A 27,320-nucleotide genomic window follows, 5' to 3' on the forward strand; every position below is an offset into this window, starting at 1 on the left:
GTCTGAAACGAGTATCCGGCTCAACCCTAGTCTCATCCTTCAATCTCCTGTCTGTCAGAGCCTTGTCTGCCTCAGGAGTGCTAGAACGTGGACTCCCCAGGTGCAGACCACCAACTCAGCCAACAAGGAGGAATGTCACAGAGCCTGCACACCAGACCTTACCATCCATTTCATCTGATGCAATACATCTAAGGTTGTATATTTTTTTCTCAACTGTGCAATAACACTAATTATTGTCCATATTGATAACAGTTTGTGCACATACATAGACTCGTGAAGTTCAGTGTCCTTTGTATACAACAGCATTTCCCAAGTGCAATACAACATATGACATTGGTAGTTTTTCTTCATAAGAAATGAACAAATATTTTTATAATCTGTACATAATGTACATATACATAGTTGTTTTTCTATTCTGTTTCCTGTTTCCTTTTTTTTTTCTTTTTCTTTTTTTTAATCTAGACCCTTCGAGCCACTGTTTTTGCTTTGTAATACTTGCCGGCTGTAACGACATAAATTCCCCTGTATGGGATCATTAATTCTTGTCTTATCATGTTAGATTGTACAATGAATTATATTGCCAGCCAGCTCTGAGGCAGAGGTAATGTCCTCAATTGAATGAACCTCAACGAGCAAAGCGTTTTGGGAAAAGTAATGGAGGAAGAATGAATGTTACAAAGCTTATGGGACACTCCAGTGACTGACTATTATTGCAATATTATTATATACTATTACTTTAAGTGGGAGAAGCAGAAGTTAAGGCTGTCCCATATTTAAAAGCTCCAAAAACACTGGATGTTATATTTCCTGCCATGCAACCAGCATCATTTTGTTTTGAATACAGCATCATTATTATTCATCTAACCATAAAGATCATGCTCTAAATAGTCTGTCCTTACACGGCTGTAAATCCAGTATTTTTACAAAGCTTTTCTCTCAAACCCTGCCACGCAGACTCACGCATGCATATAACTATTTTAATCCACCATGATATCCATTAGCAATGAATGATATAAGTGTATAATCAAACACTCGCAGCAAAAGGTTGTAGCAACATCCTGCAGGCTCTTGTGCATGTTTTGAGGTACAATGTGTTGTCCTCTCTGTTGTGCAAAGGATCAGCCACAATGACAAGAGATACAGCTGCGCTTTGCTTTGTCAGAGAGACAACATCGGTGAAGGCTATCAATTGCTTTAAGATAATACAGTATTACAGTGTGGGATGAGAAAGTCTAAATATTAAGTTATTCTTTTGACTTGCAAGACTGCTGATGGTATCTTAATCATTCAGTGTTGCCAGATTGGACAGTTTCCTCCCAGCTGTGCTACATTTGATGTGATTGGATAGGTGAACAAATTTAGGTTGATAAGTGGTGTGTAAATTCTGTGCACTGATACATTTGAATAACTGTGCCAGAACTGATCACCTCTGTGTGTGCAGGGGTGAGTGAAAAGTGCATGGTCACTGTGACTGTTCAACAGTCTAATTTCAGTTAAAACATGCAACAGCAAATCACTGCAAGAATACTTTAAGATAAAACCAACAAACTAAGATAATGATGGCATTCGTTTACACTCCACCAATCTGGTTGTGAAGGGTTGGTCAGAGCTTGTCATAAAAACAGGCATCTGTCAGATTCCAGTTTCACTCTTGGCTCCTTCCAACTTCAGCTGCAGTCAGGTGTAGCAGTTCAGTCTGAAACCATGGCCAAGGACATGACTCTGCTGTGGGCCTCTGGCTCTATTTTCTCTTGGAGGGTGATGATCGCTTTGGAGGAGAAAAGCCTGCAGGGCTACAATCAGAAACTGCTCTCCTTTGAGAAAAAAGAGCAAAAGTCGAAGGAAGTCATGGACATCAATCCCAGAGGACAGGTGAGTGAATCTGAAAATAATATAAGTCCTTTTACAGTGTCAGCCTGCTTTTTCATGACATGCACACATTTCTATTCATTGTAATACTAAGTTTTTATTTCACTCTATCTTTCTTAAAGCTGCCTGCCTTCAAACATGGAGACAAGGTCCTGAGTGAGTCTCTTGCTATCTGCTTTTACCTGGAGGTGAGAACTTTGCGAAGCTGCTGAACTCGGCCTTGTGCTGCCATATTTTACCAAGAAGTTAATAATTAGGAGGGCTCCTTGAATGTGTAACAATGCCTCAATGCCAAACAGACACAGCACACTGCAAAGGACAGGGAACTGGAGCTCCATGCAGCTGTTGATCATAGTGGCTCTTTTCATGTCTCCACTAACAGAGCCAGTTCAAGTCCCAGGGAAACAAGCTGATCCCTGACGGCGCTGCTGAGCAAGCACTGATGTACCAGCGCCTTTTTGAGGATTTCACGCTCATACAAAAAATGGGTATGTTAATCCAGACATGCAAAGCTGAGGTGTTTCACTTTTGTTTTGCAATACAACTGTGTTTGTTTGCCCCCAAAATCCTGCATAATAATAATTCTAATAATCCTAATAAATAATCATGATATTTGAGCCACTTGCATTTAGTTATTAAGGCCTGACCAGGCTACAAAAGTTTTTTCTCACAAAGCTTTATGATTGAGCCGATGCTGTTGCCATTGAGGCCTTTTGGGATTTTGAACTACATCGCTCTTGGCAGCATCACACACCAAACTGTCACCTTTACATCACTGAGACTTTTTGTTTTCAGTGAGGGAGGGGAGCTCCCAGTGCACCCCTTACAACAGGTTGTGATGTTAAAAAGTCGTAGCTTGCAAGTCACGAGACAGAGTCTTCAGGGTGCAAAAAGAAGAGAGCTGGACTGCTAGTTAATTCCAATGAACTTATGCATTATTAGAAATACATTTCCCAAAGTGATCACAGTATTTTCCAAGTTGGCAACTTCAAACATTATTTTAGCCACTTTACTGTTTTCACTGATGTTCAATACTAATACTTCAATGACTGACCCCACCCTCAACTGCTCAGGAAAGGAAAGCAGTTGGTTTTACAATGTTTGGGTAGATTTATTACCTCTCATAGTTCCCCTACCATCGAGAGTCACCACTGAAAGCCTGTTTTGACATTTTTCAGTGGATTATTTCTATCAGCACTCGAGGGTCCCAGAGGAAGAGAGACACGAGTCTGCTCTGAAGAGGAACAAAGAGGCTGCTATTGCTGAGCTCAAGCTGTGGGAGAAATACCTGGACAAGGTAAACCTCAAGATAACACCTGAAATCATACACCTTCAGTTCTGCTGCAGTGACATTAAAAACAACACAGGGTGAGATTCACAAGAGAAAATACAAATAAAGACGTGCAGTGACACATGATGACATGATGACAGATATACACTATTCCCAAAAAATTAGGGATATTTGGCTTTCGGGTGAATTTCATGGAAAGTGTAAAAAGTTCACCCCACAGTGATGTTATATCATGGAAGTAGGGCATTTCAGTAGAAGCATGCAATGGTGATTTCCTCATCTCAAACAATTTATTGAAACAAAAGCCAACAACAGTGGTTGTTATACCACAACAAAAAATGTCTTTGTCTCAATAACTTGCCATGTGCCCTTGAGCATCAATTACAGCTTGACTACGACGTCTCATGCTGTTCACAAGTCGACTTCTTGTCTGCTGAGGCATGGCAATCCCACTCTTCTTGAAGTGCGGCCCTTCAGTCATTGAGGTTCTGGGGAACAGAGTTACGCGCCTCTACACAGTGACTCAGCTGATCCCATAGGTTTTCTATGGGGTTCAGGTCGGGAGAAAGTGCAGGCCACTCCATTCGATGTACCCCAGTTTCCAGCAGTCGTTCCTTAATGATGCGACCTCGATGAGCTGGAGCATTGTTGTCCATGAAGTTGAAATTAGGTCTGTGTTGTTCATACAGGGGCACAACGACTGGATTAATGATGTTATTCAGGTAGTATGGGCTTGTCACTGTACCATTCACAAAGTGTAGGGCAGTTCTGAATTGACTAGACACACCTGACCGCACTGTAACACCACCACCACCAAAGGCTCGTCTGGTGACAACAGTGGCTGATGCATGATGCTCCTCCTCCTTGACATCTCCAACATCGTTGGTGGCCATCATTTGTGCTCAACGTGAATCGACTTTCATCAGAGCACAGCACTGAGGCCCACTGGTCCCTCGTCTTACCCTTGCAGATCATCTAGCACGCAGACCACGCTGATGTAAACAGTTTCAAATGGTCTGACGTGACACGTGTGTGCGTCTCACCTCCTCTAAATGTGCCTGGAGTTGAGTGCCATTCATCATCGGGTTCCACTGGGCACTGCTCACAATAAAGCGGTCATCAGTGTGGGATGTGACCAAAGGATGTCCGCAGTACCAATTTCACCTGAAAGCCAAACATCCCTAACTTTTTGTGAGGAATAGAATAATAATAGAATAAAAAGAGTGGAGAAGCAGGCAGGGTGTATAGATGTGCTGGTTCTACCTGCTATCTGCTTTCTGAGCAGTACCAAGCTACGACAAGAGGCTGGTTAGCTGAACTCAGTACAAACACTACCAACACAGGGATATATCTTGCCTGGCTTTGTCTGAGAGTAAAAAATATTATTCTATCTAATTTTTCAAATCCGTATCAAAAAAGAAAACAAACAAACAAACAAACAGACAAAAACACTGCAAGTTGTGGTTTTACCTGAGGTAATGTGCTGGACTATCCAGGAAGTCACTGCACCTGGCTAGGAAATAGAACAGCACATAATCACCAGTTACACAACAAATTTTTCATAAACTTTAGTGTTTGTGATTAAAAAAGAGAGAGAGAAATAACACATCAATTAAATACATTAGTGAGCTTTAGAAGTACTGGTTGGCACATTTTGTTAGCAGCGGACAGAGCCAGGCTACCTGTTTCCAGTTTTTGTGTTAAGCTAAGCTAACTGGCTGTTGACGGAGGCTTCATATTTAATGGACAGATACCAGAGTGATGTCAATCTTCTCATTGACCTCTCTGCTAGAAAGTAAATGATTTCTTTAAAGGCACCCATAATATATTTTAGTTAGCTCAGCAACTGTATAGCCATCCATCGCAGCTAGGATTTGTGCAAATTGTGATTGTAATGTTAGAAAGTAGCCATTGAATGCATCTCTGTTCAGCGGCTGACATGACAGTCTTGGTTGTCAGATTTGCTCACCAACACATGAATGTGGCCTAATTTTCTTGTTCTGTCCTCCAGGCACCCTGTTGTGTGGCAGGAAAGACCTTTACACTGGCTGATATAGCTATTTACACAAGCATTGCTTTTCTCTTCCGTTATGGGTAGGTGACCTCAGTGACTGAAACTGACTTTCAGCTGCTTGAGAGAATGAATGCATGGATTACAAATGCCTTTTCTCCATTCTGTAGGTTATGTGAGGAACGTTACCCCAAACTGGCTGCTTACTATAATGGTCTTAAGGACAGACCCAGCATCAAAGCCAGCTGGCCTCCCACCTGGCTGGAAAGCCCAGGAGAAGACATGCTGAAAGACTTTTGAGATGCTGACATGCTGGAATCATTCCTGTCACCACTCCTTGCGTTGCACTTCTCCATCTGGCAAAATTTGAAGAAAAATGTATTTGCCTTTACTTTCCAAACAGAATTTATTTGTGACTTGAACTGCAGATCACTCTTTTTGTGCTGTAAACAAAAGAAATAAAAACTGACTTTCAGCACGCCAGAGTCCTCTTTGAGCCCATGGTTGACTGGAATAGGTCAAAGTAACGGGGATAAGTTATATTAAAATATAGCTGTGGGTTTCTATAACAAGATATGTGATCATAGCCATCACAACTGGTCTCTCACTGTTCACAATTTTGAAATCAGGACTTTTTTTTATTTTCTAATAACCGTTGAGGTGAAAACTTTTCTGCAAAGAGACACCTTTAGATCAGAGTCTGGGTTAAAGCTGAAATTTACTATCAGCACCTGAGTCCCTCACCCTGGGATTAAAGCAAATGAAACCATTATCAGTGCAGATGAGTAAAACATATTGATGATAAGAGCTTTGTTAGATTATATTTGATGGACTGGTCTCTTGTTTCCGAAACTGCCTGCCTTTGACCACGTCTGTACTCCTGTTCCCTGGTATATATCGGAGCCTTTTGTCTCTACCCTGTCACAAGCGCACAAAGATCCAGGATCTTTGTGCGCTTGTGACTGTTTTGGTGTGTGCTGCACCAAACACTTGAGGACACTCTCCAGTGCATTTAATACCACCCAGCCACTGCTCCTGGGTCAGAAGGTGCGAGTGATCGGAGTCGACCTGCCCGCTATCTCCTGGATTCCTTACTACCTGACAGACAGAGCACAGTTTGTTTGACTGGGCAATGTTCTGTCAGAGACCATGGAGAGTAGTAGTGGAGCTCCACAGGGGACTGTTTTGTCTCCTTTTCTCTTCACCTTGTCCACCTCAGACTTCCAGTACGACTCCTCATTGTGCCACCTACAGAAGTTCTCGGACGACTCAACGTTGGTGGGGTGTATAAAGGATGGACAAGAGGAGGAATACAGAGCAGTGGTGGACATTTTTTGTGGAATGGTCGACTAGAAATCACCTGCTGCTTAACATGGCCAAGACCAAGGAGATGGTTATTGATTTCAGAAGGAACAGGGCGACCAAACAACTACTGTGTATTCTGGGGGAGAATGTCACAGTGGTGGAGGATTACAAATACCTCGGAGTGCACCTCGACAACAGACTGAACAGGAAAACTATCATCGACGCTGTTTACAAGAAGGGGATGAGCAGACTCTATTTTCTGAGGACACTCAGATCATCAACGTGTGCAGAAAGATGTTGGAGATCTTCTACTGGTCTGTTGTGCATCTTTGAGGAGGTGGTGGAAAGGAGGATCCTGAACATCCTCTTCACCGCCTCATGGACAGACAGCAGAGCTCCTTCTCCAATAGACTGCTCCAGCTCTGCTGTCACATGGACCACTTCAGGAAATCATTCCTGCCAGGAGCCATCACACAATACAATAGTAACATTCTTCCAACATCACAATCTCCCATTTTCAATGTTACGTATTATTTGCAATACTGAAATATTGCACGTACTGTTTATTGTTTACATTTATTTATCATCTACAACTTGCACATATTTTTAGTTTATACCTCTGGCTCACTCTCTGTCTTAAGAACTGCTGTTAAAACTTGTTTATATACTTAATTATATGGATTCTTTTCTCTTAATTTTATTCTTTTTATTATTTTTTTTAATTAATCTTTATTCTTCTTTATTGTATAGATTTTATGTTATTATTGTTAATATTATTATCATGTTATTATTATTTTTTGTTTAACCTGCTGCTGCATCAGAAGAATTTCCTAAATTGGGATCAATAAAGTAGAAGTCTAAGTCAAAGTCAAATATGTGCCTATGAAAACCTATGCACATTATCTTAGTTTGTTGGTACTCTTGCAGTCATTTAATGTTGCATGTTTTAACTGAAATTAGACTGTTGAACAGTCACAGCGACCATGCACTTTTCACTCACCCCTGCACAGACAGAGGTGATCGGTTCCGGCACGGTTATTCAAATGAGGACAGTGTACAGAATTTACACACCACCTACTGACCTAAATTTGTTCACCTATCCAATCACATCAAATGCAGCATAGTTTCCTCCTCAACTGTCCAATAAATCTGGCTGAATGATTAAGATACCATCAGCAGTCTTGCAAGTCAAAAGAATAACTTAATATTTAGATTTTCTCATCCCACACTGTAATACTGTATTATCTTAAAGCAACTGATAGCCTTCAGCAATGTCGTCTCTCTGATAAAGCAAAGCACAGCTGTATCTCTTGTCAATGAGACTGTTCCTTTGCACAACAGAGAGGACAACACATTGTACCTCAAAACATGCACAACAGCCTGCAGGATGTTGCTACAACCTTTTGCTGCGAGTGTTTGATTATACACTTATATCATTTATTGCTAATGGATATCATGGTGGATTAAAATAGTTATATGCATGCATGGGTCTGTGTGGCAGGGTTTGAGGGAAAAGCCAGAGGTGACACCCAGCAGTGGAGTCCGAACAGTGGGCTGTCCAGAGGGACTGGTCTTCAGGTAGCAGTCGAAGTGCCTGGTGGAGAGAGAGGCGGGTGTGCTGAAGTCCGCAGCTGACAATCAACAAGGCAGATAGGTGATGGTTTTCAGGCAGCGGTGATTAGAGGAAGGTTATGCATTTGTTACCGGAAGACTGCAAATATTAATCCTCATAAATAGCACGTCTGTGCAAGCCACTGAACCCCCAACTGATCCTGTCATGGACTCTGGTGGAGCCTCTTAGCGCCACCCTCCGGCTCACTCCCCTCTGCTCATCCTCCACTCAGCCCTTCAGCCAGTGCTCTGTCCACACGCTACTGCCCACTCCCCCTCCCCCTGCATTGACTGTCAGCCAATCTGTGACCAGCCTGCTCTGCCACCACACACCTGTTTCTCATCTGCTCATTTTCCCCTCAGTATTTGTTCTTTGCCAGATCGTTGTTTGTGCTTGTGCCTGCCTTGTATCCCAGCTGTTCTCTTGTTCTGCCTTTTGTATTTTTGACCTGTGCCTGTTTACCTGGTGTGTGTTTTCTGCCTGATGACTCTGTACCTCTGTCTGATCATCCTGCTTTCTGGTATCGAGCCTTGCTACGGACTGTACTCTGCCCTGCCCAGTAAACTTCCAGTTTTTAGCTTATATCTGCCTCTGCCTTGTGATTCTGCATGTGGTGCCTCTCTGATTTGTGACAGATCCAGTGAATCTGCTCGGAGATCATTGGGAGACATTTATGCTTCAAACTTTGAGGGACATCAAGTAGTACATGAAAGTGATTCATATGTTATTCTTCCAATTCAATTACAATTTTTTGCATTCAAAAGAAAATGATGCTGGTAACATGACAGGAATACAACATCCAGTGTTTTTGGAGCTTTTAAATATGCAAGAGCCTGAGCTTCTGCTTCTCCGACTTAAAGTAATAGTATATAATAATATTATAGTAATAGTCAGTCACTGGAGTGTCCCATAAGCTTTGTAGCATTCATTCTTCCTTACTTTGCCTAAAATGCTTTGCTTGTTGAGGTTCATCTCAATCGAGGACATTACCTCTGCCCCAGAGCAGGCTGACAATATAATTCATACTACAACATAACATGATAAGACTTTATTGATCCCACACAGGGGAAATTAAGTCGTTACAGCCAGCAAGTATTACAAAGCAAAAACAGTGGCTTGAAGGGTCAAGATAAAAAAAAAGGAAACAGGAAACAGAATAGAAAAAAACTATGTATATGTACATTAAGTACAGATTATAAAAAATACTTGTTCATTTCATATGAGGAAAAACTATCAACGTCACATGTTGTATTGCACTTGAGAAATGCTGTTGTATACAAAGGACATTGAATTTCTCAAGTCTATGTATGTGCACAAACTGTTATCAATATGGACAATAATTAGTGTTATTGCACAGTTGAGAAAAAATATACAACTTAAGATATATTGCACCAGAAATGGATAATGTGAGCATGTAATAGCATTGATAACAGTAGTGCAAAACAAAAGTAGGTTGATGATGTCACCAGGACAGAGGCAGCTCAGTTTGTTTTGTCCTATCGTGAGTGAGTGAGTCAGATTCACCTGATCTTCTCTAGTGTCAACACTCCATTGGTAAAACAACTGACAGGTAAGGTCTGGTGGGCAGGCTCTTTGACATTCCTCCTTGTCGGCTGAGTTGGTGGTCTGCACCTGAGGAGTCCACGTTCTGGCACTCCTGAGGCAGACAAGGCTCTGGCAGACAGACAGCCTGACAGACAGGTGATTGAAGGATGAGGCTGCTGTTATATTTTTCTTACTGTCACAAAGTCACATGAAAATACCAAAACCAGCAGTGTCAGTCACTTTGATTCTCAATTCTCTCCTAATGTCCTCCCCTGTATGTGGTCCTCTGCCATGAGCTCATATTGAACTAAATTTTTGATTCATTTTTAAATTTTAAAAACAACCTGTCTGAGTAACGTTAAAATAACAGAAACACTTAGGTAGTTTTTTCTGAATATGCATGTTCTGTCACAGGAAGGCCCTGGGTGCCATATGTGGTTTGGTTTTGACTGAATTTGAAGGATCCAAAGTGCAAGGCGTGGACAAATGAGGCAGGAGGCGGGAAAACAGTTTAAATATTTTAATCAATAAAATGGGTTAGGACAGAGTTCAAGCAAAGCCAAGTCCTTATACAAAGCTGAAGAGTAGATGGATCCAGTCCCTCGGCAGGAGTAGGTAGACAGGTCCAATTCCTCAGTGAGAGCAAACTGACTGATCGAAGTTCATCTGTGAAGGCAGACATGGCTACGCACCCGAGCACAACAGGGAAAGCACAACCGATTAAGTATAAAGAGAAGAAGGCAAGAACTGACTGACTTATTAATATGAACTTAGATACAGCTATATATTCTGATTATATATAGAGTAAGCAGGTGGGTCTTGATTGGTGATTACATTCAGGTGAGTTCAGGAGGTCGGTCCCATTCTGTCAGCCACACCCTGCAGGACCACAGACACAGACAAGACAAACAGAGGAGAGACAAACAGGAGACACCTGGAGGAGGAAACACTGGAGCACAGAGGAACTGCAGATCCCCACAGTTGTCGCATTTGTAAAGACAAATTTGTGATTTTTGGCCCACAAATTCAACAATCACTTTAAAGCTTATCAACTTCATGGAAGAATAAGCTTGTGAAAAATAGGATTCATACTTAATGAGTCAACACTAAACAAACATTGCGGGTGTGATTGTGGGCCCCACGTAAAGCAGAAAGAAGGATTTTGGAAACTGTAAATGCTGCCATCCCGTCCTGTCGTCTGTTTCTGCCACCTACTGGTGTAAACATGCTTCTGCACAACATCAACATCCCTAAGTATGTGTGTGTGTGTGTGTGTGTGTGTGTGTGTGTGTGCGAACATGCTCCTTCAACTTTTAAGCATTAGATGATGTGATAATCCAGCAAAAGAAATGTGCAGAAAGAAAGAAATGAATAACCTGTCAGAGCAGAATGTGTAGAACGCTCTTGGGGTTAATGTTTTCCTCCATCTGGTCAGTTCACAGAGCCAAGAGAATAATTTGTTCTTCTTCTTCCCCAAAGTGTCTGGAACAGTCTCTGCAGAGAAGACCTCCTCCCTGGTTTGATGCCAGATGCAGCAACAGTCGGGTCATCTCCCTTTTTGGCTCCATATCCTCTGTTTTAGAACAGGATGTTCAGTTTATGTGAAGCTTCATCTCCAGGTTTGCTGAAGTTCACATTTACATGATATCTGGGTGGTCAGCACAATTCACGGTGTTGATATCATGTTTCAGGTCCTGAGAGAGGAGGTAGGAGGAGTAGTGGTGGAGTTAAGGTTTTGGAGTATTTCTCTGCCTCCTTTTTCAGCAACAAGTGGTTCTGCCCCACCACCATGTTTCAAAGATCAGGGTCTTCTGGTGCTGTGGTTTTTTAGAAGTTCTAATCCCAAACGCTAAAGCTGTCAAACTGTGCAAACTGGAAAAGTCTGAACTAGGACAGGATAAAGAAGGAAGTGTGTGTGAGCACTTCACTGTTAGAACAGTAAATGTGTCTCATTTTCACCCTTTTCTCACCAGTGGCGCTGCAAGGGTCTCTTGGGATTACAAGCAAGAAATCCCTGGGGCCCCCACCCCACCCGTTCACGTCACAAAAATGTGGTTTTTGCACCTTATTTCACACTTTCACAGTTCAGTACTCCGGCTGTGGGGTCAGAACTGGAATACCCCCCCCCCCACACACACACACACACACACTTCAGTTATTCAAGTAATGTCTTTGATTTCTACTGATACTGAAAATAACGAAACTGTCTGATTCTGATTAGATGACAAACATTACATTTTATTAGTTCACTTATTTAAAATCCATCACATTCCTTCATGTAGTAATCACCTTTTCAACATTTCTTAGTTACTGCAAGCCATTGTTATTTACGAACAAGGCACAAGTTATGACTGAAAATGTTAAATACTGCAATGACCTTGGGATGCTTCAAACTCCAGGCAACTGTTGCAACAATTACTGCAGATAATTATTCACTATATGCAGGATTTTACTGGATCTTCACTTGATGTCTGTGGAAGGAACACACAAATATATTTTAAAAATCCATTAAAATCCATCAAGTTGGCTGATCATTTTGACTCATTTGTGTTTTGTGGGAGAATCCAGATACTACACCAGTCTTTGCTTCGACAATGGGAGTCCTTGGTATTGTCCAGCTGAATTTAAGGTGTCACTTGTACCGAAGGCAGAACAAGAAATATCAGTATGGGATTGTAGAGCCTATGTCTTGCTCCAGGTTGGAGTGGAGTATGAGCACTGGGAGTGTGAGTGTGAAGCAGGGCAACAACAACAACAAAAAAAAAACCTAGAAGAGTGAACTCAGGAGAGTTCAGATCTCCACCAGGTGTGTCTGAGGACAAAGTGAAGCAGCTGTTGATCTCTTGCAGACAATGACAATATAAACCAGAGCAATAAATAGAAGTTTTTTTTTTGTTTTTTTTTTAATTGTGACGCACAGCAACCACAAGAGGTCCTTGGTGATACAGTGTTAAATGTGCACAAAACCTATGAGGCTGTTGGATCAGAAGTAAGTGAGATTAGCTGCAGACGCATATACACACAGACACATGACCAAACACATGATCCCCCTTCAGGCTGAGACCTGGCAGAAATAGAGACCAGCATGCTCAGTCAGCATGCTCTCATAAATAAAGTTTTTAAAACGCTGTCATTTAATCATTTCATCCAATCGATTATTATTGCTTCAGATGACTGACTGAACACACATGTACATGAAATTAATATTTCTAGAGTTCCAGTGTTCACTGTTTGCACTGGGCATCTGTCATGAATTGCTGAGGCCACAAACACTTCACTCATGGAGGCAAACCTAACCGCACTACATCTCGATGACAATCTAATCTCAAATGCAGTGTAATGATGTGCTTTACCTGATCTTCTCTGGTGTGAAGACCCCATTAACAAACATAAAGAACTGAAAGGCAGGGTCCTGTGTGCAGACTCTCTGACACTCCTCATAGTCTGCTGTGAACAAGGTTTGGTAGTCTGCCCCAGACAGGGCTCTGGTGGACAGACAGACAGACAGACAGACAGACAGACAGAGTAAAGGAGAGAGTGATCATGTGTCACTAAAAAACTCATGATTTCAGAATGTTTTGAAATGGTCGTGAGCCTACGTGAGTCTGGGCTGCAGGACTTGAGAGAAAAACCAGAGGTGACGCCCAGAAGTGGAGTCCGAACATTGGGCTGTCCAGAGGGAGTGGTCTTCAGGTAGCAGTAAAAGTGCCTGCAGAGAAAAGACAATGGTTTTATGTTTGTTGTTTTGATTTCTATCGACCTTAAAACTTATATTGCAGTGTTCCTGCAGCAAATTGAACTCTGAAGATTACAGTCATTTCTTTTGTGAGGGGTGAGTCTGGATTCCTGTTTTCCTTCACCTTATATTTCATGCATTATTTTTGCGTGTTTGATCAAAGAGTGTTAATGCAAAGCAAGAGAAGTCACTCGTCCTCGCATCTCACTTCGTCTAATGCCTGTGGATCTAAGCAGCCAGCAGAGCAGAGGTGTAATACTGGAGAAATAATAAAGACGCAGACTTTGAACATGACATCATGCTGCCCTGAGTGAACTGAAGCGGATGGGTGTGGACGGATGGGGGGGCATGCTCGGATAGGGTGTGAAGCATCTCAGCTGTCTGGAGTCACAATCTTGGGAAAGAACACAAAAATGGGATGGGACTTTCCACCAATCTGACTGTGAAGGGTTGGTCAGAGCTTGTTATAAAAACAGGCATCTGACAGATTCAAGTTTCAGTCTTCAGCTGCAGTCGGGTGTAGCAGTTCACTCTGAAACCATGGCGAAGGACATGACTCTGCTGTGGGCCTCTGGCTCTCCTTTCTGCTGGAGGGTCATGATCGCTCTGGAGGAGAAGAACCTGAAGGGCTACAACCAGAAACTGCTCTCCTTTGAGAAAATGGGGCACAAGTCGGAGGAAGTCATGGAGATGAATCCCAGGGGACAGGTGAGTGAATCTGGAAATAACGCAAGTCCTTTCATAGTGTCAGCCTGCTTTTTCATGACATGCACACATTTCTATTCATTGTAATACTAAGTTTTTATTCCACTCTATCTTTCTTAAAGCTACCTGCCTTCAAACATGGAGACAAGATCCTGAATGAGTCCCTCGCTGCCTGCTTTTACCTGGAGGTGAGAACTTTGCTAAGCTGCTGAACTCGGCCTTGTGCTGCCATATTCCACCAGGGAGTTAATAATTAGTAGGGCTCATTGTATGTGTAACAATGCCTCAATGCCAAACAGACACAGCACACTGCAAAGGACAGGAAACCGGAGCGCCATACAGCTGTTGATCATAGTGGCTCTTTTCATGTCTCCACTAACAGAGCCAGTTCAAGTCCCAGGGAAACAAGCTGATCCCTGATGGAGCTGCTGAGCAAGCACTGATGTACCAGCGCCTTTTTGAGGGTTTCACACTCAACCAGAAAGTGGGTATGTTAACCCAGACATGCAAAGCTGAGGTGTTTCACTTTTTGTTTTGCAATACAACTGTTTTTTTTGGCCCTGAAAATCCTGCATATTAGAAATCCTAATAAATAATCATGACATTTGAGCCACTTGCATTTAGTTATTAAAGCCTGACCAGGCTGCAGAAGTTTTTTTCTCACAAAGCTTTATGATTGAGCTGATGCTGTTGCCATTGAGGCCTTTCGGGATTTTGAACTACATCACTCTTGGCAGCGTCACACACCAAACTGCCACCTTTACACCACTGAGACTTCTTGTTTTCAGTGAGGGAGGGGAGCTCCCAGTGCACCCCTTACAACAGGTTGTGATGTTAGAAAGTCATACCTTGCAAGTCACAAGACAGAGTCCTTCAGGGTGCAAAAGTAAGAGAGCTGCACCCCGAGTTAATTCCAATTAACTCATACATTATTAGAAATACATTTCCCAAAGTGATCACAGTATTTTCCAAGTTGGCACCTTCAAACATTATTTGAGCCACTTGCTCAGGAAATGAAAGCAATTGGCCTGCTAATGTGGGAGTGAATGTTTTACAATGTTTGGGTAGATTTATTATTTCTCAGAGTTTCTATACCTTTGAGAGTCATCATTAAAAGCCTGTTTTGACATTTTTCAGGAGATTATCTCTATCAGTGCTTGAAGGTCCCAGAGGAAGAGAAACACGAGTCTGCTCTGAAGAGGCACAAAGAGGCTGCAATAGCGGAACTCAAGCTGTGGGAGAAATATCTGGACAAGGTAAACCTGAAGATAACACTTGAAATCATATACCCCTTCAGTTCTGCTGCAGTAACAATGAAAACAACACAGGGTGAGATTCACAAGAGAAAATAAAAATAACGACACATGCGGCGACACATGATGTACACTACTCACAAAAAGTTAGGGATATTTAAAATGAATGTCCTCATATGTGGACATCATTTTTCTCAGAAACTACATCATGTAAAAAGATAATTCTTTGTTTCTACACTCATCAGGTCCCAACCAGCCCAAATAGCAAAAAGAAATTAAAAATGCATGCCATGCAAGCGTTCAGGTCTAAGAGATTAAATGCCCTACTTTCATGATATAATATCACTGTAGCGTGAACTTTTTACTTTTCCCATAAATTTAACCTGAAAGCCAAATATCTCTAACTTTTTGTGAGTAGTGTGTATATATACATATATATATAAAAACACAGATAAAGGAGTTACATGTGAATACATAAAGTACGCATGCTACAACATGGAATAAAAAATGGAAGAAAAAAATAATAGAATAAAAAAGAATGTAGAAACAGGCAGGGTGTATAGATGTGCTGGTTCTACCTGCTATCTGCTTTCTGAGCAGTACCAAGCTACGACAAGCAGCTGGTTAGCTTAACTCAGTACAAACACGACCAACACAAAGATATATCTTGTCTGAGAGTACAAAATATTATTCTATCTAATTTTTCAAATCCTTATCAAAAAGAAAACAAACAAACAAACAAACAAACAGACAGACAAAAACACTGCAAGTTGTGGTTTTACCTGAGGTAATGTGCTGGACTAACCAGGAAGTCACTGCACCTGGCTAGGAAATAGAACAGCACATAATCACCAGTTACACAACAAATTTTTCATAAACGTTTAGTGTTTGTGATTAAAAAAAAGAGAGAGAGAAATAACACATCAATTAAATACATTAGCGAGCCTTAGATGTACTGGTTGGCACATTTTGTTCGCAGTGGACAGAGCCAGGCTACCTGTTTCCAGTTTTTGTGTTAAGCTAAGCTAACTGGCTGTTGACAGAGGCTTCATATTTAATGGACAGATACCAGAGTGATGTCAATCTTCTCATTGACCTCTCTGCTAGAAAGTAAATGATTTCTTTAAAGGCATCCATAATATATTCTAGTTAGCTCAGCTACTGTATAGCCATCCATCGCAGCTATGATTTGTGCAAATTGTGATTGTAGCATGAGAAAGCATCAAATGCATCTCTGTTCAGCGGCTGACAGTATTGGTTGTCTGATCTGCTCACCAGCACATGAATGTGTCCTTTAACTTTCTTGTTCTGTCCTCCAGGCACCCTGTTGTGTGGCAGGAAAGACCTTTACACTGGCTGATATAGCTATTTACACAACCATTGCTTATCTCTTCCATTATGGGTATGTGACCTCATTGACTGAAACTGACTTTCAACTGCTTGAGAGAATGAATGTATGGATTGCAAATGCCTTTTCACATGAACATTTCTCCACTCTGTAGGTTATGTGAGAAAGATTACCCCGTACTGGCAGCTTACTATAATGGTCTTAAGGACAGACCCAGCATCAAAGCCACCTGGCCTCCCACCTGGCTGGAAAGCCCGGGACCAGACATGCTGAAAGACCTGCTGAAATGCTGACATGCCGGAACCCTTCCTGTAACCACTCCTTGAATTGCACATCTCCAACTGGCAGCATTTTAAGAAAAATGTATTTAACTTTACTGTGGTTGTTAATTTCCCAACAGAATTAACTGCAGATTACTTTTTTTGTGCTGTAAACAAAAGAAATAAAAACTGACTTTCAGCATTGCGTTAATTTAAAGTTCAGTATCCAAAGAGCCCTCTTTGAGCACATGGTTGACTGGAATAGGTTGGTATGATAGAAAGATTGAAATTATTTTAAAATATACCTGTGGGTTTCTACAACAAGATATGTGACTATAGCCATAAGTCTCTCACTGCAAGTTTGGAATCTGGACTTTGTTTTTTGTTTTTTTTTGTTTTTCTAATAACTGTCGACGTGAAAACTTCTCCACACCTCACAGTTTTGACAGCAGAGGTTGATAAACTCAAATAAACCACTGCTGCTTTTACTGCTTTTACTTTGATTTGTTTAGTGCTCATTCTGCATTTTCCACCTGCAGTTTTCCTACCTTTCCCTATTTGGCCGACCAGAGTCAAAGCACTGTACCAATAGAACATGAATTCTGGGTTTTCAGATGTTTTCATACCCAGACCTCAAAGAGACACCTTTAGATCAGAGTCTGAGTGAAGGGTGAAGTTTATTATCAGCAAATGAAACCATAATCAGTGCAGTTTCATCCCCAATCACAGTAAGAAATATTGATGACAAGAACTTTGTTCAAGTAGATTAGATTCAACTTGATTGTCGTTGTTGTTTATTGTCAAGAACTGGGACAATGATAAGCATTTTATGGTAATAATAATCATGATAAACTTTATTTATGTTGCAAAGTGCTTTGTAAAAGAATAAAATAATAAAAAATAAAACAAGACAAGACAGATAAAATGAGACAAAGGCCAAAGGACATGAGCAAAGAGCAAGTAAAACCAATAAAATGAACTGAATGATATAAAATAATGAATGATATAAAACTACAAATAAAAACATTGTAAATAAAACATATATTAACCATTTCCAGACGCTTTCACAAAAAGAAAAGCTTTAATAAGAGATTTAAAACAAGCCAGAGACTCAGTGTGTCTGAGTTCAGTAGGCAGAGTTCCATAATGTGGGAGCTCTAGAAGCAAAAGCCCCATCAGATGAGCCATTTGTATGGATTGCAGATGGTGGACAAAGCCCTGGCTGGTATCTGAGTAAAGTGCATTGCAGTAATCAAGCTGAGAACAGATGAAAGCATGAAGGAGTTTTTGTACATCAGCAATTGATAAAAATGACCTAATTTTTTTGGATGAACCTCAGGTAAAGAAACATGAAACAATTTTGAGGTGATCAACAAAACAGAGCTTTGCCTCAGTTATTACCCTTAGATTCCAAGCAGCCTGTGTTAGATTATTTGAGAGACCACTTCGATTAGCACTAAAAGAGCTGATAGAATTTGGGGGGTCGACCAGAACAATTTCAGACTTATCATCATTAAATTGAAGAAAATCTGGGGACATCCAGGATTTGACGTCAGAGAGGCAGGTTGCAAGAGTAGCCACACTGCTTGGATTCATGGGTTTTAATAGCTTGTACAACCGAGCCTCATCTGCACAGAAATGGTGAAACACACCATAGTTTTGAATACCCTGGTCAAGAAGCAGCATATTTATATTTTATATAACAGAATGGGGCCAAGAACTGAGCCTTGAGGGACACCACAATTCAACTGAGCCAAGGAAGCAATGTCACCCAGAGTCGAGCCCTTGATGCCTTCACAGGTCTCCAAATAATGTAAGAGGATGCTGTGATCGACTGTGTGAAAGGCAGCACTTAAATCTAATAGAACTCAAGTGGAGCTGTGGCCTCTGTCTGCACTTAGCAGAGGGTCATTAACAAGAGTAATTGGTAACCTCAACAAGTGCTGCCTTGGAACTATGGAGTGCTCTAAAACCAGAAATCAGTTAAAAATACTGTTATTATTGATGAAAGACATCAGTTGGGAAGAAATTACTTTCTTCAGAACCTTAGATAAAAAAGATGGGTTGAAACTAGGTAAAAGCAGCAGAACTGATGTGGGGAATGGAAAGAATGCAAGGGTCAGGCTGGATTTGAGATCTGATGTCCTCCACCTTCTTGACAAAATGAGCCAGAAATGTTTTGGACAGCTCAGCATCACATACAGGAGATGTGGAGGGACCACTGATACTGGAATCAGTTTTTTGGTTGTTTCTAGAAATCAGTTGAGAAAAGTAATCCGATCTCACATCCTTAACTGCTCTCTGATAAATGAACGTTTGGCTTTTAAGGGAGTTGAGTGCTGTTTCAGACTTTCTGACCTTCCATTGTTGTTCAGATTTTCTCATAAGTGCTTGATGGCGTTTTTTTAGCCAAGGGAGGGTATTTGATTTTTGTTTCCTGATTTTAAATGGTGCAATTTGGTCGAGGATGGTCAGGCACTGATTGTTAAATGAATCAGTGCATCTGGACTGAGAGGAGATCAAGTCAGTTTCACCAAATAAAGACACTTGAGAGAGAAATTAGATGAAAGCACCAGGTCTAAGGTTTGACCTTCAGAATGTGTTGTCCCTTTCACGTGTTGAATGAGGTTCAAAGAGTCTATAAGATCTAAAAATGCAAATAGCATTTTAGCAAGAGTAACACACATAGGTATAGTGGTCATATAAATGATAAACAGTATTAATAGGAACAGAACAGTGAGATATGTCATATACAATAACAAAACAGCATGAACAAGCGCAGCCAGTTGGTAAAATATGTAGTGCAGAAGTATATTCATGTTAGATCATGCTGCTCAAGCAAAACGTGTTCTCCAAAGGTGTAAAAATACAACAGGATTGACGGCCTTCCATAGAAACAACAGCACTATGGGAATGAAACAGAAAAATCAGTGCGTAATTTGAGGTAAGACATAGGTCAAGAAGGCAAAACAGAACAGTTTCATGAACTTGTGCCAAGGTCTTGGTGCCAGAGCATCCAAATGTTGATTATAATCTGGACTCTGAAACAGCCCAGAGACTTGATCGGATCATAGTTCACATGGGACCTTTAAGGTCAATTTCTGAAATTAATGAATATCAATGCCGGGCCAAAAATTGACTTGATGTATGAAAAACATGTTGGCAATCAGCAGAGCCACCAACTTGAAGCTCAGCTATGCAATACTCACTATGAGTATTGATACATCTTATTTAGCTCTCCTGCAGGCTAATTTAGGACTTATCATACCATGCAGCTCAGAAGTTTGTTTATTAACTTGGTTCTAGGACATGAAGTTGTAGTTGCTGTATATAGGTTGCAGTGAGCCAATCACTGAATGTGTCCACAATCCACTGTGCAAATAGATCAGACATACAATCTGTTGATTGAGAAACTGTCCTTTGGCCAGCCTGCAGTTGCAGAACCACTTCTTTTACTGCATTTGTGCTCCAAGAATCTTCATTCACCAATACCGAGTCTTATCAAAATTGAGACAATGGGAACACACTTGATTTGGGTGGGTCTGCTTGCGATCTGCAGCCTCTCCCTTTGTCAAGGTAAGACACATTCTGTTCTAACCACAGGACTTGCTGTATGTGGGTAGTGTGTGTTTGCTTAAGTTTCTATTTCACTGCTTTTGTATATGTGGAACAATGTATGCAGTGTATATCTTTGTATCGATACATGTTAAAGTGCTTCCGTTTCCATTTCTTCAGAATGTCAGCAGGAGCTTCTGGAGAATGTGGATTTTCCAGGAACAGACATAACATCTGTCTACTCTCCTGATGCTCAGCACTGCCAGCAGCTTTGTACCCAGCACCATGCCTGTCTCTTCTTTACCTTTGTTCGGGCTGACTGGACCAGAGATAACAGGTACAAAACAAGCAACAGACACGGAATTACAAATAAGTCAGTCATTTGTTTGTGAAGAGTGGCATATTTTTTGGAAAACGGGGCACTTACGGTAAATGTAAGTCTTTTTCAATGCAGAGCTAGAATTATCATATCATTATCATCTTTGCTTATTAAGTCATTTTATGTGTTCTTATTATTTGTCAGTTTGTTTTTCACTGATAACACTTTCCTCTTAAAGTTTTAAGGTCAATGGTGAATAAAAATCAAAACAACAAACATAAAACCATTGTCTTTTCTCTGCAGGCACTTTTACTGCTACCTGAAGACCACTCCCTCTGGACAGCCCAATGTTCGGACTCCACTTTTGGGCGTCACCTCTGGATTTTCTCTCAAGTCCTGCAGCCCAGACTCACGTAGGCTCACGACCATTTCAAAACATTCTGAAATCATCAGTTTATTAGTGATGCATGATCACACTCTCCTTTACTCTGTCTGTCTGTCTGTCTGTCCACCAGAGCCCTGTCTGTTTCAGGTGTACGAGAACGTGGACTTCCTTGGGGCAGACTACCAAACCTTGTTCACAGCAAACTATGAGGAGTGTCAGAGAGTCTGCACACAGGACCCTGCCTGCCAGTTCTTTACTTTCGTTAATGGGGTCTTCACACCAGAGAAGATCAGGTAAAGCACATCGTTACACTGCATTTGAGATTAGATTGTCATCGAGATGTAGTGCGGTTGAGGTTTGCCTCCATGCGTGAAGTGTTTGTGGCCTCAGCAATTCATGACAGATGCCCAGTGCAAACAGTGAACACTGGAGGAATAACTGTTGTTATAAAGATTAATTTATGTGCAAAAATGTAGTCTATTTACACAATGTTGTACAGGTTAACTGCTGCACAAGTCTTGCAAGTTCAGAAACTATCCACAGCAGCCTGTAGGGGATCATGTGTTTGGTCATGTGTCTGTGTGTGCATGCATCTGCAGCTAATCTCGCTGACTTCTGGATGCAACAACCTCGTATTTTTTGTGCACATGAAATCAAGGGCCTCTTGTGGTTGCCATAAGTCACAATTTAAAAAAAAAAAAAAAAAAAAAAAAAAAAAAAAGCCTTTTACTGCTCTGGTTTATATTGTCATTGACAATATATATGTCATGACTCCTCACTCATCTTAACCAGCAGGTGGGGGCTGCAAGAGATCAACAGCTGCTTCACTTTGTCCTCAGACATACCCGGTGGAGATCTGAACTCTCCTGAGTTCACTCTTCTAGGTTTTTTTTTGTTGTTGTTGCCCTGCTTCACACTCACACTCCCAGTGCTCATACTCCACTCCAACCTGGAGTAGGACATAGGCTCTACAATCCCATACTGATAATCTTGTTCTGCTTTAGATACAAGTGCCACCTTAAGTTCAGCTGGACAATACCAAGGACTCCTATTGTCGAAGCAAAGACTGGTGTAGTATCTGGATTTTCCCACAAAACACAAATGAGTCAACACTTTAACACAGGTACACAAACAGTCATAGCAAAAGCTGCAGCATTAAGAAGACATCCTGCAGGTCAGTGTGCATGCTGCCTGATGGTATCATCCATGTTTTATACAGCATGTCAGGGCAAGCTGTTTGCAAACACTGACATCCCAGGAAGCGACATCCAGGCGCTGCCCGCTGCCTCTCCTGAACACTGTCAGGCATTGTGCTCTGCTCATCCACGCTGCACCTACTTCTCTTTTATCAGGTAATGTATAAGGGATAGTGTCCAATGAGTTAGTAGAAAGTGCTGAGTTATATTAGTGTATTTGCTGTTCCAGACACTTAAGTGACAGTATCTTCACTCTACTGACATGGTTAAACATAATTTTCTCCTTTTTTTGCAGTAATTCCTTCAATTGTCACCTGAAGAGCAATCCAAATGAAATGGTGACCAAAGCTAAAGACGGAGTCACATCTGGGATACCAGCACGCTTCTGTCAGCTGGATAATGGTACAAATCATGATTCAATATTAAAAGAGTATAAGAGAATAAACCGACAGAAGGGTAGGACGAGGATACAATGGCAGGAGATACATATTGGTCATTTTGGTATATATCACATATTGGTGGTGTCTCTCCCTGTTCTTTTTAGCCATGTGAATGTATAGTGAAATGTCTAAACACCTATTGAACGAATTACATGAAAATTGGGTACATATTCGCCACAGGATGAAGAGCAGTTTTGTTTGCATGATGAAGCTATTTATTCTCAGCAGTTACATGTAGAATCACAGCATTGTGCGTTTAAGACCAAAAAAAACACAGATTTTCAGAGAAAAGTCTGTGCAATGAAAGTGTGCCAATGCTGGGGCTTTTCTTATAATGTTTCATTTGTATTATGGAAACTCCACTTTCACTGAATGGGAACATAATTTAGTCACAAAGATAAGCCAAACCTCTGCAATTTTCCTTTCACGCTGCATTTTCAGATACGTGGCAAACCTTCTTATTGTGGATTTGGCTGTTGTGTGATCTTGGATTACAAAGACTGGAATCATTCAGGACATATGAATGAGTGGAGTATTTCTGTATCTTAGCCAGCAGCACAAGTCTAACCTGGTTCCTCTCTGCTCACAGACTGGGTAAAGGTGGCTCAGGTAGACGTAGATTTCAGAGGTTCTGACATTCGCTTCGAGCTGATGGATGATGCAGACACATGTCAGAGGACCTGCACTGAGGATGCTAGCTGCCAGTTCTACACCTATGTCAAGGACAACTTCTTTGACCCTGATTACAGGTATGGTATTCTTTATGCAAGCATGCAAACCTGCACGAATACAAATATTGTCCATGTCTTCAAATGAAATGTTACCAGCAATTCAAGCAATACCCAGAAATCATGTCACATTTAGACTGATCATCACAGCTGTACCCCCACTTTTTGATGTATTTTTGGTGCCTTGTTAAAATGCCGCTGATGGTTTTGTGTTGTAGGCGTCGCTGCTACCTCAAGCGTGCCATCACCATGCCTGCTCCTCCGAAAATTACCAAACTAGCCAATGTCGTGTCTGGCTTCACCCTGAAGAACTGTGTGTAGAGTGCTCTACACACATGCAGAGTCAAATAAAAAGGAAAAAAAAAACAAGACATGAATCCAGTAAAAGACTCAGCAGTAAACCATCTGTGTGGAGTGTTTTTTGACATGAGAGATGTCATCGCTGCCCTCCCTCACTCTATGCTGAACTCTTCTCTTCTTTCAGCTTGGACCACCGCATCTAAGCTTTTCATGTTTCCTTGCTTCACTCGTGCACTCAGACAAACCAAACGTCCTCCCTCTCTGCTTCCTGCAGACTGTTGACAGACAGGCCTGTTGGTCATTACGTGATTGCTATGCAAGCTGCAAATGAGCAGCCCACTTTAGGAATTTGAAAGTCATTATTCACAGAGCTCACTTTTATAGTATGAGGAGAGTAATGACATTAAAACATATCTGTGTGTTTCTGCACAAATGGGATTCTACCACAGACATCGTCAGTAATAATTTGTGCCTTGTTAGTAAATAACAATAGTTTGCAGTAATTGAGAAATACTGAAAAAGTGGCTACTATATGAAGGAATGTGATGCATTTTAAATTAAGTGAGCTCATAAAATAATGTTTGTCATTTTATCAGAATCAGACTGTTTAGTTCATTTCTAGTATCAGTAGAAATGAAAGACATTAATTGAATAATTATGTTCAGTGCGTGTGTGTGTGTGTGCGTGCGTGTGTGTGTGCGCGTGTGTGTGTGTGTGTGTGTGTACCATGTATTACTCGCATTGAAGGGACATTAGTTCGTTTACACAGTCACATTATGGGGACTCACCTTCCTTATGGGGACAAAATGCAGGTCCCCACAATGTAAATCATTAAATTTAAAGATGAAGGGTTAACACTTGTTGTGCTCACACACACTCACTTTTTCTGCATCCTGTACTAGTTCAGTTTGGACAGTTTGACAACATTGTACTTCTTAAAACCACACAAATGTCAAATACATTCCTCTACATGATTTAAGAGTAAGGTCAACCCTAATATCAATGCACGGAGCATGAGGAGGTGACAACTGCAGCTGACAGCAGCTCCCCGCTGCAGAAACTTCTCACCTATCACAATGGAGACCAGGGGCTTTCTGCAGGACTGGTGCAAAACATCTTGGATCCATCCACAGCTTTGTCCTCTCCAGCTCATGAACGGCAACTGTGATCATAGACTGAGCTTCGGCGGGGGGCATCACCTCTGAGTTTGGGACAAGAACTTCTGGAAACCACAGCATCAGAAGACCCTGATCTTTGAAACGAGGTGGTGGGGCATAACCACTTATTGCTGATAAAGGGGACAAAGATATATCCCAAAACCTTAAATTCCATGGGGACCCGAAACAACACATCATATTGTGAACTACGTTGACCACACAGATGTCATGTAAACCACCTTAAGCCTACTGTGAACTTTGTGGTCAACAGCAAGCCTGGAGATGAAGGTTCATATAAACTTAACACCCCCCTCCAAAACAGAGGATATCAAGCCAAAAAGAGAGCTGACCCAGCTGCATCTGCAGGAGCAGCGAGCACGTCTTCTCTGCAGAGACCGTTACAGATTTGATAATATGCATTTAGATTAAATATGATGTTAAGTCAATACATTACATCCAATTTTTCATAGGTTTATCCTTTCATAAGTTGATAAACTCATGAAAGTTTAAAGCTGATGAATATTTTTATACTGATAATGGATCAAATGATTGCATGTAGTCTGCGGTTCCTCTCAGCTCTACAGAGCATGTTCTGCTCTCACAGGTCTGACTGAATCAGCCTGGTTACCTGCAGCAGGCAGCTGATTCAAAGCTCAGCACTAAATCAACACAGACAAAGTTAGTGACCAGAGAGCGAACATTTTTGCAGCTCCTGTATTTCTTCAGTTTACTGTCACCACTTCACATTCACTTCACTTCACTTTTTGGAGATAATCCAGCTAATACACGTCAGCTGCTTCGCACACACTGAACTTAGCCTCACAAGCAGGTCTGAAAATCCCAGCCGTGTCACGTCTGCTTGCTCGAGTGAGGCGTGTAGTAACGTTCTTTCACCGGAGTATGATGGCAGACAATATACTAAAAGAAAAACAGAAACTGCTTCAACTGCCAGCGCATAAGCTAACTGTAGATGTTGTGACTAGGTGGAACGGTGCACTGGACATGCTGGAGCGCTTTTTAGAGCAACAGCCAGCTATCTCTGCCACTCTCCTTTCACAAGACGTGCCCCGGAACGAAAAGGATCTGTGCACCTTAACAGAGGAGGATGTAACGATTGCCGAAGATTTGGTGTGGGTCTTGAAACCAATTAAAGAGGCTTCACTGGCAATGTCAGAGGACAAGCAACCAACTGTGGAGGCCTTGACCCCCAGCCTTGAAGACTCCACCGTGGTAAAGGACTTAAAGGCTGCTGCAAAGAATAACTTGAGGACAAGGTATGCTAAGGTCTGTGTGTGTGTGTGTGTGTGTGTGTGTGTGTGTGTGTGTGTGCGTCTTGATTGTATATTTCTATGCCATGTTTATCATCATACTGTGATGATACCAAAAATAATTTGTGAAATGTCTTTAAGATATGATGTGCAGAAGGACACATTGTATGCAGCATCAGCGCTGGATCCTCGTTTTAAATTGGTCACGATACCCAGCCCTAGAAATGACACCACTGGTTTGTCTCCTTACCAGTTGATGTTTGGGAGACAGCCAAACCTTCCCATTGACGTGGCATTCGGAATCAATCCAGAAGGATGCAAGAAAATCACTCATGCAGATTATGTGAAAAATCTGAGGGAAAATCTGCAAAAAAAAAAACTACAAGCTTGCCATTGAGCACAGTGAAAAAACTGCTCAATGTAACAAGCAGAGATATGATCTCAAAGTCAGAGAGTCCACCCTTGAGGAAGGCGACCATGTTCTTGTCAGAAATGTCTCTTTCAGAGGTAAGCACAAGATAGCAGACAGATGGAGTAGCACAGTCTATAAAGTTAAAAGCATGTTGATGGTTCTCCAGTCTGTGTTGTTGCCCCAGTAAACTCTGAAGGTCCAGAGAGGATACTTCATAGAGACTTGTTGCTACCTTGTGAATTTCTAGCTTCCTCTATTCACGATGAGTTGAGGCAAGAAAAAGAAAAGAGCAGTAAAGCTCCAACTCCTCAGGCAAATGAAGTGCCTCAAGAGGCCGGAAAAAGACTTTGACCTGTCGAGGATGATCCAGGAGTCGAAAGTGAATCAGTCCAAAATGAATCCGTGGAAGGAAACGCACATGAGATTAATGATGGAAATGTGGAAGAGGAAAAAGATGAGGCAAGGCAGACCTATTAGCTCAGATAACTCATAACAAATTTTACAAGTTAAATAGACATTTGCAAAATATTGATGGCCAGCTAACGTTACGTAACATATCGGTAGCTTAAGTTAATTGGATCCGGTGTCACCTCAGTGTCGCTAGTGTTTACTCCTGCACCAGAGG

General features: G+C 41.4%; 3 protein-coding genes across 3 annotated transcripts; all 3 read left to right on the forward strand.

Moving 5' to 3' along the window:
- The first annotated feature begins 1,704 nt into the window (after window positions 1-1,704).
- Window positions 1,705-5,516, forward strand: LOC143334954 (glutathione S-transferase A-like). Its single transcript, XM_076753999.1, has 6 exons — window positions 1,705-1,872; window positions 1,992-2,057; window positions 2,252-2,357; window positions 3,048-3,166; window positions 5,172-5,254; window positions 5,342-5,516. Exons 1-6 carry the CDS (start codon window positions 1,705-1,707, stop codon window positions 5,469-5,471), a joined length of 672 nt encoding a protein of 223 aa, XP_076610114.1. The 3' UTR covers window positions 5,472-5,516.
- Window positions 5,517-13,888: 8,372 nt separating this feature from the next.
- Window positions 13,889-16,968, forward strand: LOC143335265 (glutathione S-transferase A-like). The gene is made up of 6 exons (XM_076754555.1): window positions 13,889-14,077; window positions 14,197-14,262; window positions 14,457-14,562; window positions 15,212-15,330; window positions 16,647-16,729; window positions 16,830-16,968. The coding sequence occupies exons 1-6, from the start codon at window positions 13,910-13,912 to the stop codon at window positions 16,966-16,968; spliced, it is 681 nt and encodes a 226-aa protein (XP_076610670.1). The 5' UTR covers window positions 13,889-13,909.
- A 2,735-nt stretch (window positions 16,969-19,703) lies between these two features.
- On the forward strand, window positions 19,704-23,879 carry LOC143335266 (coagulation factor XI-like). Its single transcript, XM_076754556.1, has 10 exons — window positions 19,704-19,724; window positions 20,409-20,511; window positions 20,671-20,827; window positions 21,113-21,222; window positions 21,325-21,487; window positions 22,199-22,317; window positions 22,414-22,546; window positions 22,686-22,792; window positions 23,420-23,579; window positions 23,777-23,879. The coding sequence occupies exons 1-10, from the start codon at window positions 19,704-19,706 to the stop codon at window positions 23,877-23,879; spliced, it is 1,176 nt and encodes a 391-aa protein (XP_076610671.1).
- Window positions 23,880-27,320: the final 3,441 nt, after the last annotated feature.

Source organism: Chaetodon auriga, chromosome 17, assembly GCF_051107435.1.
Source record: "Chaetodon auriga isolate fChaAug3 chromosome 17, fChaAug3.hap1, whole genome shotgun sequence".
In the NCBI taxonomy this organism is placed as follows: Eukaryota; Metazoa; Chordata; class Actinopteri; order Chaetodontiformes; family Chaetodontidae; genus Chaetodon; species Chaetodon auriga.